General features: G+C 27.0%; 6 protein-coding genes across 7 annotated transcripts; 3 read left to right on the top strand and 3 right to left on the bottom strand.

Annotated features, from left to right (window-relative positions):
- The first annotated feature begins 501 nt into the window (after positions 1–501).
- On the top strand, positions 502–2,541 carry LOC127290011 (inositol oxygenase). The gene is made up of 6 exons (XM_051318356.1): positions 502–649; positions 1,197–1,380; positions 1,443–1,651; positions 1,742–1,878; positions 1,943–2,173; positions 2,256–2,541. The coding sequence occupies exons 1-6, from the start codon at positions 632–634 to the stop codon at positions 2,362–2,364; spliced, it is 888 nt and encodes a 295-aa protein (XP_051174313.1). The 5' UTR covers positions 502–631; the 3' UTR covers positions 2,365–2,541.
- A 29-nt stretch (positions 2,542–2,570) lies between these two features.
- On the bottom strand, positions 2,571–4,024 carry LOC127290033 (non-structural maintenance of chromosomes element 1 homolog). Its single transcript, XM_051318406.1, has 6 exons — positions 3,801–4,024; positions 3,578–3,722; positions 3,305–3,500; positions 3,118–3,231; positions 2,922–3,048; positions 2,571–2,838 (listed from the first exon to the last, which is right to left on the bottom strand). The coding sequence occupies exons 1-6, from the start codon at positions 3,898–3,900 to the stop codon at positions 2,753–2,755; spliced, it is 768 nt and encodes a 255-aa protein (XP_051174363.1). The 5' UTR covers positions 3,901–4,024; the 3' UTR covers positions 2,571–2,752.
- A 217-nt stretch (positions 4,025–4,241) lies between these two features.
- On the bottom strand, positions 4,242–5,706 carry LOC127289988 (eukaryotic translation initiation factor 3 subunit H). Its single transcript, XM_051318326.1, has 2 exons — positions 5,298–5,706; positions 4,242–5,139 (listed from the first exon to the last, which is right to left on the bottom strand). The coding sequence occupies exons 1-2, from the start codon at positions 5,558–5,560 to the stop codon at positions 4,392–4,394; spliced, it is 1,011 nt and encodes a 336-aa protein (XP_051174283.1). The 5' UTR covers positions 5,561–5,706; the 3' UTR covers positions 4,242–4,391.
- A 230-nt stretch (positions 5,707–5,936) lies between these two features.
- Positions 5,937–7,650, top strand: LOC127289938 (coiled-coil domain-containing protein 174). The gene has a single exon (XM_051318257.1). The coding sequence runs from the start codon at positions 6,027–6,029 to the stop codon at positions 7,539–7,541; it is 1,515 nt and encodes a 504-aa protein (XP_051174214.1). The 5' UTR covers positions 5,937–6,026; the 3' UTR covers positions 7,542–7,650.
- Positions 7,629–9,118, bottom strand: LOC127290005 (uncharacterized). The gene is made up of 2 exons (XM_051318343.1): positions 8,710–9,118; positions 7,629–8,536 (listed from the first exon to the last, which is right to left on the bottom strand). The coding sequence occupies exons 1-2, from the start codon at positions 8,849–8,851 to the stop codon at positions 7,743–7,745; spliced, it is 936 nt and encodes a 311-aa protein (XP_051174300.1). The 5' UTR covers positions 8,852–9,118; the 3' UTR covers positions 7,629–7,742.
- A 455-nt stretch (positions 9,119–9,573) lies between these two features.
- LOC127289850 (LIM domain kinase 1) lies at positions 9,574–17,276 on the top strand. Of its 2 annotated transcripts, XM_051318071.1 has the most exons (8): positions 9,574–9,823; positions 10,359–10,470; positions 10,549–10,995; positions 11,351–11,443; positions 12,215–12,347; positions 12,432–12,661; positions 12,737–12,962; positions 13,030–17,276. In XM_051318071.1, exons 1-8 carry the CDS (start codon positions 9,802–9,804, stop codon positions 14,866–14,868), a joined length of 3,102 nt encoding a protein of 1,033 aa, XP_051174028.1. In that variant the 5' UTR covers positions 9,574–9,801; the 3' UTR covers positions 14,869–17,276. The 2 variants fall into 2 exon arrangements, with proteins under 2 accessions (XP_051174028.1, XP_051174034.1); XM_051318077.1 differs by lacking the exon at positions 11,351–11,443.
- Positions 17,277–17,485: the final 209 nt, after the last annotated feature.

The following is a 17,485-nucleotide window of genomic DNA, read 5'->3' as shown; positions in this document are numbered from 1 at the left end:
CATTATTATATTTTTTTGTAAATTAATTTCTCCTATTTTCCATAGAAAATGTGTTTTTTAAAAATAATAAAATAAACTCAATTAAAAACAATAAAATTATTCAATAATCTGATATAGTTTTGAATTTAAAAATTTGTAGAAATATTTCTGATATGTAAAATTATTAGAGATTATCGTAATTCATTGAAAGAAAATTGAGAAAGTTTTCTATTTGTTATTTATTGCGTATTTAGTAATAATCCATATTTTTACAGATTAAGCACGAAAACAAAAATTATTTTTCAAAACAATTTTTAGAATTTATTATATTTATTTTAAAACTTTGAACCAAATGTAAAATGTTTTTATTTAATTCTCGAAAAAATGAGACTTTATGTTCAATTTAATTTCCAGGAGGCCGGAAATGATTTTCCTTTTTTTTATCAATAATTTTAATGGAGTAATTAAATAATTAATTGCAGTATAATAAGATATTATAAATCCATGACAACGAAATCTTACATATCTGAGAGCAGTGTGTCCCAGTTAGGGTCAAGGGGTAACTTTATCAAAGATTTATAAGATCAACTCATAATGCCATTTATTTAGTCGTCTCTTGGCAGTCTTTCGAAAACGTTACAATTTGATAAGAATGGCTGCCAAAGTAATTGTAAGTACGAAAATGTTAATTTGAATCAAATAATTGCTTCGCGAAAAAAATTATTCCAATTATATTTCCATCAATATCAGATTTAATTTATCGCAAAAATGAATTTAAAGAAATGATCAAAATTGCACAATTATAAATTTGTTTTTTTATTTATTTATAAACAAAAAAATATTTATTCATTTGAATATTTTAAATTTTGTTGACTTAAAATTTTAAAAGAATTATTTTTACAGAATTAGTGGAAAATAATTTTTTTTGTCAAATACGAATTTTTTGCATTTAATACTAAATCCCAGTTTTACTAAATTAAATTTTGATAATTTTTCTACTTTGTTTCAATAAAAAGAAAAATATCAAACCTTGAGTCACGCTCTACTAAATATGGCAAACTGGATTATTTAAAAATGTACATAAATAAAATTATTAAAAAATTTAAATGATACAGTTTTTAAATATTTAAAAGTAATTTAATTTTGTACATTACCCCATTATTCATGTCACAAGTAGAAATTTCAGTTGATTGAAAAGAAAATATATTTTTTCTCAGCCTCATTCACAAGCTCCTTCGCTTCTGGATCCTTCGGAACAACTTCGCCCTGAGCCAATTTACGCTGGAAAATTAAAAAGTCAATTCAGAAATTACGATGAAGATGCTGATGATCCAATTAAAGAACGTGTTCGAATAACATATTTACATATGCATACACATCAAACTGTTGATTTTGTTCGTTGTAAGTGACTAAGTAAAAAAATAAAAAAATAAAAATTTTGCACATAAAAAAATTATTTACAGCTCGAATGGCAGAATGGCTTAAATTTACCAAATTCAAAATGACCATGAAAGATGCTCTTATTAAATTAAATGATCTAGTTGATGAAAGTGATCCTGATGTTGACTTACCGAATATTGTTCATGCCTTTCAAACTGCAGAAGGTATTAGAGAAGCACATCCAGATTTAGATTGGTTTCATCTTACAGGATTGATCCATGATGTTGGCAAGGTATAAATTTCTGTTTATTAAAAGTAATATCAATGTTTCCTAAAACAATATAAATAAAAAATTAAAATTGTTTTTTGAAAAATCAAATAGGTAATGGCTTTTTATGGAGAACCACAATGGGCTGTGGTAGGTGATACTTTTCCAGTTGGATGTGCTTGGGGTAATTCGATTGTTTATAGAGAAAAAAGTTTTGACGATAATCCAGATGGAAAGGACAGTCGCTATAAGTGAGTTTTTAAATTTTGTAAACTCTTTTACCTTTTTGTGATTTTTTCTAATTTTTTTTTTAAGCACAAAATACGGAATTTATAAGCCAAAATGTGGACTTGACAAGTTATTGATGTCATGGGGACACGATGAATATTTGTACCAAGTAATGAAACACAATAAATGTAAACTTCCCGATGAAGGTTTAGCCATGATTCGTTATCATTCATTTTATCCATGGCACGCAGGAGGTGATTATATGCACTTCTGCACAGATTCTGATTTGAAAAAACTTAAATGGATTTTAGAATTCAAGTAAGATTATTATTAAATTATAATTTCTGAAGAAAAAACAAAAAGAGATGAAGAATTAAAAAAAATATGTTTTCTCTTCCAGCAAATACGATTTGTATACAAAGAATGAAAATTTACCTGACATTGAAAAGTTATGGCCTTATTATGAAAGTCTTATTAATAAATACATGCCTGGTGTATTGGAATGGTGAAATTTTACCATACTGAAAACTATTTTCATTTTAATTTTCTTTAAAAAAAAAATTAATAAAAATAAAATAACAGTTAACAAAGATAAACAAAATAAATACCTAACAAGAAAAATAAACAAAAATTGTAAATTTTAAAAAAATTACAAGATAGTAAAAATAAAAAGTTAAATTTATGAATTTTTGTTGTAGATAATTAAGTGAATGTATAAAATTTAAATGATTCTTTAATATCGTTCTAGCTATAAAACATATTCATCTTTTGTAACATTAAACATATGCATCTCGATAAATCTAAGTGATTAATTCACACCTTATTTAAAATACTGATGATTTAGAGAATATAATTTTCATTTATATTCATTTTTTTAAACTGAAGATTACCTATTCATCAGTGACGTCTGCCACGTTTTCTTTTCGCTTGACTTACATTTTGACTCACATCCATACTATCATCATTAGTAACATCTTGTGTATCTAAAATTAAAATAACAGTTAACTTTTAACAGTAGACAAAAAAAAAGTATCTTATGCTATTATTTTAATTTTTTAAATCGTACCGTCAAGAATTTCTACATCAGGCATAGGTTTCGAGCAATGAGGACACTTTAATGGCTTTTGAATTTTTGCGTAATTATGAAGACAGTGATTGTGAATCACATTATTACATTCCTGACATGTATGTCCCTATTTAAATAATAATAGAAATTAAAAATAATTTATTAAAATTATATTTACTTATGTTTCTTTACTTACATAAAATATCACTTGTTTGCATAGCACACAATTTAACATAGCATCGTCATATGTGGATTTAAAATAAATCAATTGTTCACCAATGCTTCTTGCTCCCATATAAAATATTCCATTCTATAAAAAAAAATCATTGTAAAAAATTTCAAAAAATTTTCAAAAATTTATTTTATATAAAATAAAATTTTACCGAACAATAAAGCCATTGTTTTGCAACCATTTCATTCAAAAATATTTCACCGTCATGTTTGCTTAATCGATTTTCCAAATTTGAACAAAGATTTAAACAATCTGTTCCAGAAATACATTTATTAGTAGAAGTAATTATTTCAGCATAAATTTTTCTCAATAATTCCAACTGAGCATGAGTATATTCAAGTTGAAATCTGCAAAAAAAAAAATTGTTAAACAATGTAAATAAAAATTTAATACTTCTAATTTATATATTATATTAATAATTTACTTGGTTGAATCATCGAGAATAGTGCTAACAAGAACCCAGAATTCTACGCCGGTATGTTCACATTTTACTGATTTTAATGCCATATTTACAACTTGCAATTGCATATTAATAATTAGAGCATGAGAAGCCACGCTGGTATTATTGTCTGAAAATTATCAAATTAAAACATAAATAAAATGAAATGTCTATAATTATGTTTTATATTTCTATAGGTTATGTTTACCAAATATTTTCACTGCTATTGCAAGAGCATCATCAGCAGAAACAATCCCATTTTGCAAAAAGACTTGTAAAAAAGCCTTATGTTTATCTGAGTAATCCATTTATTTTTTTTTTAAATAATCTTTATTACAAAGACAATTAATTTTTAAATTGAAACACAAACAATAACAAAGATAGGGACATACACAAACACAAATCGCGCGGAAACAAAATAACATCAATTTTGCCAACCTAATAAATCTGAAAACCAAGTTTACCAACCATATCAAGGCGCGCAAAATTCAAATATTAAAAATTAATTTTTACTCAAATTTACATAAATAAATAAATTTTATATAAAAAAAGGAATAAAAAACGAAAAATGATATAAAATTCATTAATTAAAAATTTTTAAATCAAATCTTCCAAAATATCAATGAAGGTTTAAGTCATTACTTCCATATTTCCATCAGACCAAGATTTATTATTCAAAACAATTTTTTTTTATTAAAACGAGTTTGCGTTTCAGTTCGGATTTTTCTTCTTATTATTATTATTATTTATTTTTTTTTTTTAATACAAAAAAAGTGTCGTCCAGTAAAATTCAAGACATTCAATTCGTTGATTTTGATTCCTTAGCAGATTGAAGACTCTGTGTAATATAAAGTTTAGCTAAACTTTGTGCGCAGAATTGCGAAATATGTTGAGTATAGGTATTAATTTGTCCCGCAACAATCATTGGATTTAATCGTGCTGGCACTGGTAGTGGTCTAATTAATTTATTAATATCGTCATCAGGAAGTGGTGGTTCATCCTTAGCAGCACGAGCAGCATTTTCTTGAGCTCTCTTTAATAAAAGACGATTTTTATCCTGTTGTTGACGAATCACCAAACTTTGATATCTATTGAATTTAATTGCCTCCTGATTAAGTTCATCGACACGATCCATTAGGCAACGTAATTGATTTTCAAGAACCGTTGCAGTTCCAAGATCCAAATGTTTTGTACCCTGTTCCTCGGGAATCATTTCCTCCAATTCTGACATCATAACATTAGTTAAATTGCTGTTCTTTACAACAATTGGAAGTTCAATGAAAAGAGACTCATAGCCTATTTTAAGTGTACGCAATGCTTCTGGTGTGAATTCTCCTTCTTTGTACATTTGAATTGCTTGTGGAGTGAGACGATAAGCTTTCAAAGTTAGAAAACCACGGGCAGATTTTGCAGTATCGTAAATTACAACCACAGATTCCTCGATTGATGTTTGATAATGATATTGTGATTCCAATAGGGACATGTTTAGAAAATTACCTACATCAGCACTTTGGTACCATCCAACGTGAAAGTGATCGACGTTCACTCTAAAAATGAATATTTTTGTTAAACATTTATAAAAAAAAAGGAAATATGTATTAAATTAATTTAATGTTTCAATATTATTTACTTTAAAACTATTTCTAATTACAGGAAAGTTCGAATCGATTAAAAACAAAAACAAATAAGTAAAATAATGATTAACCTTCTTAGTCTGCGCATCATGCTAAGTTGGTATTCCTCTTCATCCATAAGATCTTCGCTCTTTGGAAAAGGGAAGCAATTAGTGATTTCAAGACGATTTTGAACTACAAGACCCAAAAGAGCGCCCTGAGAAACATCCATGTTGCTCAATGATTCCTCATGACAATGCTTCACCATTTTCATAAGCACCAAACCATGGCATTGCACATAATCTATTCGTGGTTCCGATTCGGGTATTCTCCGGGATTGGCCTCTTGAAGCCATTGTTCAATAAATATATTTCGACTTTTTATAAAAACAATTAATTCTTTTGCTTTATTGCAATGACAGTTATTTAAAAGCCACGTTTTTCAACAATATGCAAACGGCTAACCTTTTCGCAAAGAACGACAATGAACAGAGAACATAGATGGGAAAATCATACAAATTTTTTTCTCACAAGTGATGCCCTCTACTGTCAATAAAATAAAACTAATATATTTTAAAAACACAATTTTAAAGTTTTAAACACAACTTTAAAATAATTAACTATTAAATGTAATAATCTAATAATTTATTATAAATTTATAAATAAATTCATTTTTCTCAAATGCAAAAAGTTTGACATATGAAGTAGACTTTATACTGGACAATAATATAAACATAACCTCAAAGTTAAAATGTCAAAAAGCTGTCAAATATTTTTAAAAAAAAATTTCTCTCCTTTTTTGTGAAAAATAAAAAATAAATAATGAACGGTCCAAGTAAAATAACTGCAGATTATTCATCTATTGTTGGTTTAAAAGCAGAACTTTTACGAAAACGATTGGAAGCACAAGAATTAAAAAATAAAAATCCAACGCAAAATGTTACAAAACATTATAAACCAAAGGTAAAAGAGACAAAAATAACAAAAGAAAAACAAACTTCTCCTAAAGTAATTGAAATAGAAGATATAAATTTACTTAAAAAGTCTAAACTTATGTTGGAGGCAAAATCGAGATTATATGAAAAATTGAAAAATTCTCCTAAAAACAAAAATGATTTATTTCTTGTCGATTTTTCCAATAAATCCGACTCAGACACCTCTGACAATGAAGAAGAAATCAAAAAAGAAAATGAAGATAAATTAAAAGAAGAAGATGAATTCACAGAAGAAAACTATGATTCAGATGATAATTTTGTTGAATATCAAGATTGCTTTGGACGAACGAGAAAATGTTTACGTGAAGATTTACCAAAAATGCAAGACAAGGACAATCTTCTTAGACAAAAAATTTCAAAGGAACCTATTGTTGAAAAATCCCCAGAGAAAGAAATAAAACAACCAGAATCGCCTCAAAGAGAACCGGAAATAGAATTAATGAGAAAAAAATGGGAAGAACAAACAAATAGACTTACAAATAAAGATAATATTTATTACCAAGATGTTCTTTTTGATGAAGCTCGTACTCATGGCGTTGGTTATTATAATTTCTCCATTGACGAAGATGAAAGAGCCAAACAACAGGAGAATCTTGAGAAATTACGTAAAGAAACCGAACAAAAGCAACAGGAAATGCAAAATTTAAAGGAGATGAGACAAAAAATGGAAAAAAATCGTTTGAAAGTGGCAAGAATTCGACAACGAATTCGTGCAGGATTACCACCAGAATTGTCAGAAGATGAAGATGAAATTGCCAAAAATCCCGAATCTGATAATTCAAAAGCCATCGAGGAAAATAAAGAAGAAGCTGATAAAAAAATTGTCGAAAATAAAGAAGATGAAGGTAGTTTAGCGATTATTGAAGACAAGGTGAAAGCTTTCGGTGAATTGTTAGGAAAACGACCTCAATGGAGAGAAATGTCCCAAGAAGAATGGATTAAAAAGAGAAGGAAGGACAGGCAAAATGAATTCGCACCAAATTATGATAATTTCAAAAAAGCAGGATTCCTCATTACCAAAAATGATAGAAATATTTGTGAGAAAAATTCTACAGTAAAAGAACATAAAATATCTCTTCCACCTGTGCAATTGATCAGTGAAAATCAAGATGAAGAAAGTGATGATTCCGAGATAATTGGACCAATGCCATTTGTAGATTCACCAACATTAATACCTTTACCATCTAATCCTCCACTGTCAACAATTCCCTTACCTCCTTCACCAAAAGAATCGACATCCAATTATGTTACTAATTTAAAAACAAAAAATACTATTGATCCAAATAATATAGCAGCAGGGCTCAAATATTTAAGAGCTAAATTTGAAGAAAAACAAACTTAAAATGTTAAATAATAGTTATAATTGTTTAAAAAGAAAATATTTTTCGATATAAATTATTTAAATTTTTCAAAGAACATGTCAACAAAATAAATTTATTAATAAAAAATAATTTATTCAATGTTTATCCTTATTTTCATACAACCTTACGTAAAATAAGTGTCATTATCCATAAAATTGAGATTAAAGGATAGAAAAGAAAGTTCATTCCTTATTTTTAGCTTTATAGAGTCTTATTTTATACTCTAAACACTTTTTTTTCCAAAACATTTTATTTTTCTTGACTTGTAGAAATTGTATAAGAAAATGATTATATTCTTTTCTTCTTTTTGCTTGTAGTATTTCTATTTCTTTTAAATGCTTTTCATTTTCTATTCGTTTTTTTTCAATATCAACTTGTAATTCTAGCATTTTTTTATTAATCTCCTCCTTTATTTGATAGACATATTTCAAGTAATTTTCACGTTCTTCTTCTGTTATAAAATCAATATCGGGCAATGTAGAAAAAATCTGATCAATAACATTTCTATTTCTTTCTAATGATACATCCTCTATCATTATCTGGTCAGTAATATTATCATTTAATTGTGGTAATGTTTCATTCTGATGATTTTCATTTATATTTGATATTTCTAGTGACATTTCTTTCTCGGGAACATTATTTATAAATTGATACGATAACTCACAATCAAATGTATTCGAATTATCATCTCCTTTTACATAATCAGGGGCAATATTTATTTCTTCCGATGAACCATCGTCATTTGAAAAAATATTTTTCGTTTCTGATAAATAATCTTCGACAGCTCCTCCTCCTTCTTCTTCTTCTATTTCACCAATAATTGATTCACTTGCAGATATATTTTCAGTTGGTATTGCGGTCGGATTGAGTTTTAATACATTTCTTGGTGTTCGATTTAATATTCGGTCAATGTATTCAAGAGATGCACTTCTTGGCTTAAAACATTCTGGTCGAAAATGTGCAGAACATACTCGTACTGCAACAAAAAGAAAAGTTTTAACTTACGCCTCTAAAAGATGGAAAATTGAAAAATACAATAGGGAAAATTAAACAATAAAATAATAAATTTAAAATTATTCTTAAAATAATATTTACAAATGTTTATCATAAATATATCACTTTTTAAAATTAATTAAAAGTGCAACTTACCATTCTCGAGAGATTTATTTGCTTTATCGCATAATTTTAACCAAGCATTACAATAAAATTTATCTTTTGGAAGTTTAAAAAAAGTATGCTTGCTTTTTCTTTGTGTGTTACTACAACTTGGTATTGCACAAATTATTACCATTTTTAAAGAAAATAATACCAGAGAACGTCAATATTTTTCTTCTTTTGAGGTTAGAGTTCCAAAACATTTATCATATCACTATCACTTCCACGTTATTTCACTATTATCTTTTTTGTATCATTTAAATTAGAATGCTTTATTACAGGATATATAAACAGCTAGATTTATTTATTTCTCAACATAATTAATAATTAACAATTGTTGAGAAAACACTTGTGTGTAAAAAACATTGCTTCAGGGATGTACAATAAAACTTGGCACTATTTTCTAATTGAAAAAATATTTTTCTCACGTATAAAACAACAAAAAGAGATCAAGTTAATAATATTTTTCATTTGTAAGAAATTTGCATAAACAAATAATTGTCATATTTAATTAAATAAATCAAAATTTCCATAAATAAATAGAAATACAAATTTTTTTTACTCAATACTTCGTATTACGTATTAGAAAATATTTTCTAATTACAGCCCTGATGATTGTATACCTTTGGGACATAAGTGCTGCCAACATTTAATTTTGAATCACATAATAAAACTTGTTTTATATAAAGAAAAGTAGTAATAAAATATACTTAAATTTTACTAAATCGATTATTTCCACGAGTAAAAAGTGGAATATTATTGTCAAAAGTATATTTTTTGTAAGAAATAAAGATTTCTTTTTTGACAGCTAGCTAGCCTAAGATTGGTATCACTTGGCGTCTGGGGTTGCTCCGAACACAACCAAGTAAATAAGGAAACATTTGACATCGATGATGGTGACATCATTCCAAGCGAAAGAAAACGAATAACAATTAACAACAAGAAATGTGGACGCTTTATTGTTTCAATAATAAAAAAACAATTTTGGCACTTTGATTTTTATAAGAAATGTGCTATTTTCCCGTTTGATTGTGTTGTTTAAGCCATCGTGAAAGTGAAAAAAATTTTGTGCACATAGATGCTGTGATGGATGAAGTTTCAATAAATGGTAGGTTATTTTCTATTATTTAAATTCTTTAATAATTGAAAATAAAGCTCTCATTGTAGTTGAAAATCATTTAAGAATTCAATAACCGTTATTAAGTTTATTAAAAAGAGAAAATTTTCTCTAGAAACAAAATGTCATGGTGTCTTGAAAGTATACATAAGAAACTTGCTTTTTTTTTTTACTTGACATTACTAAACATGTGGGCGTCCTGTCCTTCTAAGATGTTGTTTCTACCTATCCATCCAATTCTGTTTGTTTCCTTTTACTTTTTTCTGTTACATGACTGATATATTGTTTTTTTTTCTTTAAATATTACACGGATTTTTATCATTTTTAAAAGGTTTCTTTGTGACTGCGTAATATGACATATATTGTCAATAATACTTTTAATTGATTCTAAGTCATTTTTATGTCACATTTTATACGACTTTTCTCATTAAATAATTACAAAATATTTTTTAAGAATTTAAAATCGGAAAACATTAATTAATTATTAATATATTAAAAAAAAATTAAAATAAATTATTTTTTCTAGACCCTGGAGGTGGAAATGGAGGAATTCTAACTTGCGCTGGTTGTTTGAATGCAATTGACGACGATGAATTTGTTCAAGCTCTTAATCAAGAATGGCATATTGATTGCTTTCGGTAAAAGAACAATTTTCTGATATTTTTCTGAAATTTTGCGACATAAATAAATATATAAATTTTTTAAAAACTCACCAGGTGCTCAGCGTGCGATATTGGATTATCATCGTGGTACTTTGAAAAAGATGGCTTACTTTTTTGTAAAGATGATTATTGGGCAGCGTATGGCGAAGCTTGTCAAGTTTGTGGTCAAATCATTACCGGACCCGTCATGTTGGCAGGTGATCACAAATTTCATCCAGAATGTTTTGCCTGTACTTCATGTGGTGCATTCATTGGTGATGGTGAGAGTTATGCCCTCGTTGAAAGATCAAAACTTTATTGCGGCATTTGTTATAAACGACAAATGCAACCATTGAAGAATAGAACTGCCAATCAGCCTTTCTCAAGGAAACCTCACAGTATTCGACTTGTTGAAATCCCTCCAAACACCGGTGACACTGAAAAACAAAGAGGTATTAGATTGACATTGGACACGACACCAAGTCCTCGTAGCTGTGGTGGTGGTTTACTTCGTATTTCCGAGTAAGTATAAATTCAATTGAACGAATAGAGAAATAGTTCAATAAATTAAATAAATTATATTTGATTTATAAAATAATTTACAAGTCCTCAAGTGCAGATTAAAGAAGAATAATTGAAAAAAGGAATTATTATGTAATGCTTAACTAATAATTTTAACAGATAGATAATAATTTAAAGTTGAATAGATTAAAAGAATGTTAATTATAATAAATAAAAATAATTTTATTTAAAAAAGTATAATTTTGAAATTTTAAAATTCAAGACAATAATTTATTTTTTAAGTAAATTTCGTGGTCATATAATTAAGGGTTATTAATTATGCTGAGCCTTTAATAACTCTGCACTAAAAATACAGGTTATTGAAAAATGTTCGTGGAAAGATCTGTAAGCTGGTGGCCTCTGTGATGGAGGTTTTCTTTAGACTTTGCTGCCACTTCTCTAATCATAGGTACTTTATAACAGTAAATAATGTGCTTCTTTAGTCTTGTGTCTAGTTAGAAATTCATTTAGACTAATATCCCTTTTATTTTAATAGCGTTGGGTTAAATAATAATAATTAATACACTATTTTTTTTAATCACTTGCATGAAATCGTGATTGTGATAATTTAATTTTTAAAATCTAGAAATAACATTTTCACTAAAATTAACATTATTTTAGTTTTTAATTTTATTAAAAAATAATTATACAAATTTGATCCAACCACATGTCAATTATTGTTGAATGAATCGAATTTTGGTAATTTGCACATAAATTCCCTTTATGAAAAAGCAAAATAACAATTATTATTTACAAAGTTTGCAGTGAAATGAAGCAGAAAAATGTTAATTAAACGGGTTGCACGATTTTTATTTCAGTGAATTTGTTTTTTTTTTTATCAGAAACTATAACTAAATTCAATTTTCAGAAACGAGATTTCAGTGGATTTTTTTATTAAATTGCACCTGCACTTTAAAAATTGCATGTCATGTTTAATTGTCCTTCAAATAGAAGAGTTTGCGATGTTAATTTCTTGTGAAAAAAATTATTTTATTTTCAATATTTAAAAAAATGTAAATAAAAAGAAAATTTAACAAAAAAATTACATATATTTTATGTAGATATTAAATATTTTGTAACTTTTCACAAGTATAAGATTTTGATGATTAATATCGCAACTGTTGCACAATTTATTAAAAAAAATTTTAATCATTTTATTAAAATGAAAATTAATTTTCAGGCTTAATATGTCTAACGATCTTATGTCTTTACACATTGGAGATCGAATTTTGGAAGTCAATGGCACACCTGTTAAAGATCAACCAATTGAAAGTATCGAAAATTTAATTCGATATTCAGACTCAGTTTTACAGGTATTTTTTTTCTTTTTTTGCAAATGAGTAATTTAATTATGAGTTTTAAAAAAATAATTAATTATATTTATTATTTATTAACAGTTAACAATAGAACATGATCCAGATGCAGTTTCACGTAGGCCTATTTTCTCAAATATTCCGTCCACAGTAATGTCAACATCAAGTCCAAAAACAAGTCCCGACAGTAAAGAGAGAATTTTTAAAAGAAGAGATGAAGGTTACATTAGTGGAACAAGAAGTCGACAATTACGAAGAACAAAGGATCCAGCACATAAAGAAAGAAGCAGTTCAATGTCAAGATTATTGGATGTGTAAGAATTGAATTTGAAAAATAATTTAGAATATTTTAAAATAAAAATTAATACTTAATATTAATATGTTTGTAGAACGTCGCCAAATCCCACATGCGATTTAAGTCGTACGAGATCGTTTCGTGTTGAACCGAATAATCAAAGAATTTTTCGAGCCAGCGATTTGATCAAGGGCGAACTTTTGGGGAAAGGATTTTTTGGACAAGTCTATAAGGTCACTCATCGTGATACAAATGAAGTTATGGTGCTCAAAGAGCTCTATCGGGTCGACGAGGAAGCGCAAAAAAATTTTTTAAAAGAGGTAAGAATTAATTTTAAGAAAAATATATATGTTATGGGAGAAATTTTATCAACAATTTATGTTCTAGGTCGCAGTTCTTCGATCATTACATCACAATAATGTTCTACGTTTTATCGGTGTTCTTTACAAAGACAAAAAACTTCATCTCGTCACCGAATTCATTGCAGGAGGTACTCTACGCGAGAAACTTCATGATGGAAAGCATCTACCATGGGAGCAAAGAATTTCATTTGCAAAAGACATTGCAGCTGGCATGGCATATTTACATTCCATGAATATTATTCATCGTGATTTAAATTCTCATAATTGTCTCGTTCGCGAGGATAAAACAGTTGTTGTCGCTGATTTTGGACTCGCGAGAATAATGCACAGACATTCCGAGGTAAGATGCTCGAAAAAGGAACGTAAAAAACGTTACACAGTTGTTGGTTGTCCCTATTGGATGGCACCAGAAATGATGAAGGGTAATAAATACGATGAGAAAGTTGATATATTTAGTTTTGGAATTGTTGTCTGTGAAATTATTGGTAGAGTTCAAGCAGATCCTGATTATTTACCAAGATCATCGGATTTTGGATTAAATAAACATGTTTTTAAGGAGAAATTTTGCGCCAATTGTCCAGAAACATTTTATACAATAGCTTTTCTCTGCTGTGATTTAAATCCCGATAAAAGACCGCCCTTTGAAATTATGGAAGTTTGGCTTGAAGGTTTAGCGATGCATTTATCAGTTGGTGCAAGTCTACCGTCTGATCTTGAATTTGATATTCGACATTACATGGGACCAAGTCCAAGTAGTAGTGAATCAACAACACCCGAGACATTGGCACCTCAATTGAAACCAATTACCGAAGGTCAAGTTCATCAGGAGAGAAAACGAGGGGGATGCAATGACAGTACATTGGAAAGGGAAATTTCCCCAGAACGTGGTACATCAGAAGAGAAGGTAATTGAATCTGTTCGATATTCAAGGCAAAATAATCAAGAAAATAATGGACGTCATCGTGGAAGAAAATATTCCTCTGAAAAAAAAGAAACTGTTCTTGTTTCTCCAGATGTTAGTGGATTTAGTGGACGATATTTGAGAACACATAATAAATCGAAAAATTCTTCAGAAATTACCAAAGAAAATTTACGAAGTTTACAAAATATAAAATGTAAAGACGAAGACAAAAATGATGAATTTGATGCAAAAGTAACACTTGATAAAATTAAATACGTTGGTAATATTGAACCAGGAACAGAATCAAAACATGAAAATAAGTACAAACTTAATAATTCACTATTATCACAACAGGATAAAATTAAATTTAAAACACCAAATTCTACTAATATTGTTGGTACATATTTGAGGCAAATTAGTAAATCAATAACACCTTCTGAGAAGGAAAATAAAACTTGCCGTCGTAATAATTCTAATTCAAAAGAAAATGAATCACGTAAAGGTTCCGTATCCGTAGACGATACAGTTCATTCAAAGACAACTGGTTGTTATTTAAGAAGAACAAAAATATCACCAACAAAAGAAACAACAAAAAATGCCTTCTCAAAAGACGATGAATCATTAGATAATTCATTTGGTGAGAAAAATGAAGAATTATCTTGCCAAAAATTTCCATCGAAAATTGATAATTTTTCCGAAGAAATGGATTTGAAAAATATTCTCGAAAGTAAATTAAAGGCTGTTGATAATAATAGATTGAAAAATCCATCAAATTCTTATGAAGTTCAGAGGAAGGATAGTTTTGATTTGGATAGTGCGGTGGGTACAATGAAAAGTGATTTTTTCTCAGAGCTCGATTTAGATAAGCTTCGAGATGAAAGTGAAATACCAGAATTATGCCACAGTGAAAAATGTCATTCACACAGTAGGTGCACTTCTCCAATTGAGAGCACTGCTTTGTAGAGAGAAAAAAAAAACCACAAAAATTAAGACTTGCCCCATTTAATATTATTGTATCTAGTTTTAGAAAATTTTCTTTTCTTTTCAAGGCTCTACTCTATCGAATAGAATTTTTTTTCTATCGAAAATTTGTAAATAATCAGAAGCTCTTTAAAAATGGTCAGTATTACATCGAATCTCGTTTGTAAATGTTAAATTTACAAGCAAATTTATAAATGATACATTCATCATTGTAAGTTAATTTTCATTTATAAATTTATTATTAAGCGTGTGACACAAAGGCAACAATTTTTTTTTTTAATGAAAACAAAGGCATAAAAAACAACAAATTAAAAAAAATTAATTTGCTTAATTATATTAATTTTAAATATTTTTAATAATATTAAAATGTTTTCGAAATTATTAACTTATAATATTGTATAAAAATTAAATATTAAAAAAATTATTTTGCCTAATGTGTCAAACGTTCTTAAATAATAAATTAATACATTTTTAAATTCATAAATGAAACGTCTATAAATTATCGACATTTATTTGAATCTCAAAAGAACATTTTTCTCAAATTGACATCTAACGTTTAAAGTTAATTGATTTTTGAAGAAAAAGTCTGAGTGGGATTTTAAAACTGAAATTGTTACATTCCCAGCAACAATTCCAGGTACTATTTAAGTACGCTTCCACTGAAAGCATTCCATCCAGATTTTGGATTTTTCAAAACAAAAAAAAAATAATAATAAATCGTTAATTACCGCAAAGAGAATTCTTGTTAAAGTTCTCTAAAAAAAAAACGTGCAACGAGACTGAGTGTAACTTGAAAAGTTTTGATGATAATAATTATTACATAGTAAAGAAGTTACGTGCTTCCTTAACGAATTTAGAATAGACTTGTAAAGTATTTCAACGATCCATTATCGTGTAAAAATTATTGTAAATATTTTAAAAATGGTTAGATGGCTAGAGTTCTAAAATATAAATTTCGAGTTGGAAAACAAAAATTGTTAACGGAAAAATTTTATTTTACTTTTTTTTATTACTTGTTGAGATATTTAAATTGAAATATCTTCAATTTTCTTCTTCAAAAACTAATTAATAAGTTTCTTTTGAATTAAGCAGTAAGAGACTTATTAATAATTAATTAATAATATATTTGTTAATTAATTACTCAATAATAAAAAAAACAAGAAACTAATTAATTAAATAATTAGTAAAATTTTTTAATAAAACAGAACTCTAGATTCACAGGTGCAAAGGTATTTTTCAGTGAATTATTTAATTTGGAAACACGAATTGCAATAAAATATAAGTAAGGTGCAAATTAACGTTAAAAAGGCCTATATTAATTCACTAAAATACCAAATTCATTTTAAATCCATACATCGAGTTTAATCATAATGACCTGAAATAATGTTATGTATAAAAAATTATAATCTGTATATACAATTTAATGTAGAAGCTAGATTTTACTAAATTATAAGTTTTTAAAAGGCGTAACAGTATTAACGCCACATTTTCACAAAAAAAAAAAAATAACACACACGTTCATTATTTGACGAAAGTAACTCAAGAGGGTTTTTAAAGTTATTTTAAAAAAAGAGAGAGAATGTTTCCAAATCCAAAATGGATTGCTAATCATATAAAAATCAAATTTTTTCAGCTCTCTTATAGGATTTTAAAAAGGCTGCTATTTCTAAATCATTCTTAAATATATTGTTCACAGAAGTGCTATGTAGTAGTTTATTTAATTACTCAAATTTAAAAAATAAATTGTTGAGTAAATTAGTCAATTTAAAAAAAAAAAATTTGTTTACTGATAATATGAACGTTTTGCTTTATAAAAAGAATATGTATAATATAAATATATATTATATATATAAATTGAAACATTAAAATGTTTATAAAGTGAAATAATTCACTTTTTTGTATTAAATTTAGTTATTGAAAAATGATAAAAAAAAAAAAATAGTTGAATCGATGTTTTTTGTAGTGATGAAAAAGCTAGAAATTAAGTAAGCTTTTTTTACTTTTCTATATACGCCCATAACTGAATTTGACAAAAATATGTGATTTTATCTCCACTTTTAAAAGCATTGAAGCATTAAAGCTTTAAGATAATTAAGACGCTATATTTGACGCTATCCAAAGAGTTCTGAACTATTTCCAAAACAAAAAAAAAAAATAAAAAAGAATACAAAAAAAATATTATAAATTATTATTTATATTTATATTATAATAATTATTTCATTATTAAAAAAAAAATTATTATTTACTCTATTTTTTAAAATCGATTTAATTTGTGAAAATTAACGATCCCACGGCACTTGAGGAAATTGATAATATTTTACTGTAAAATTTGTCTATAACGTACATGTATATGAAAAAGGTGTGTATCATAAAATATTCAATAATAGAAACCACTAAGTTTTTCTAAATCCAACACTGAATTATATTTTTTTATAGTTAATTAATAATATATGAAAAAAAATAATAAAATACAGATGTATTTTTAATACCCTATTTTGATTTCATTCATATAAACGTTGTTGCCTGTGATAGAAAAAAAAAATTCTGAAATTGTTTTTGTTAGCAATTTAGAGTATCTTGTATAATTGTACGTTTTTGT

The sequence above is a fragment of the Leptopilina boulardi genome, unplaced genomic scaffold (genome assembly GCF_019393585.1).
Source record: "Leptopilina boulardi isolate dan_hultmark-lab unplaced genomic scaffold, ZJU_Lbou_2.1 LbouV2_123, whole genome shotgun sequence".
NCBI lineage: Eukaryota > Metazoa > Arthropoda > Insecta > Hymenoptera > Figitidae > Leptopilina > Leptopilina boulardi.
Note: the sequence above shows the minus strand (reverse complement) of the source record. Positions and strands in the feature narration are given on the sequence as shown.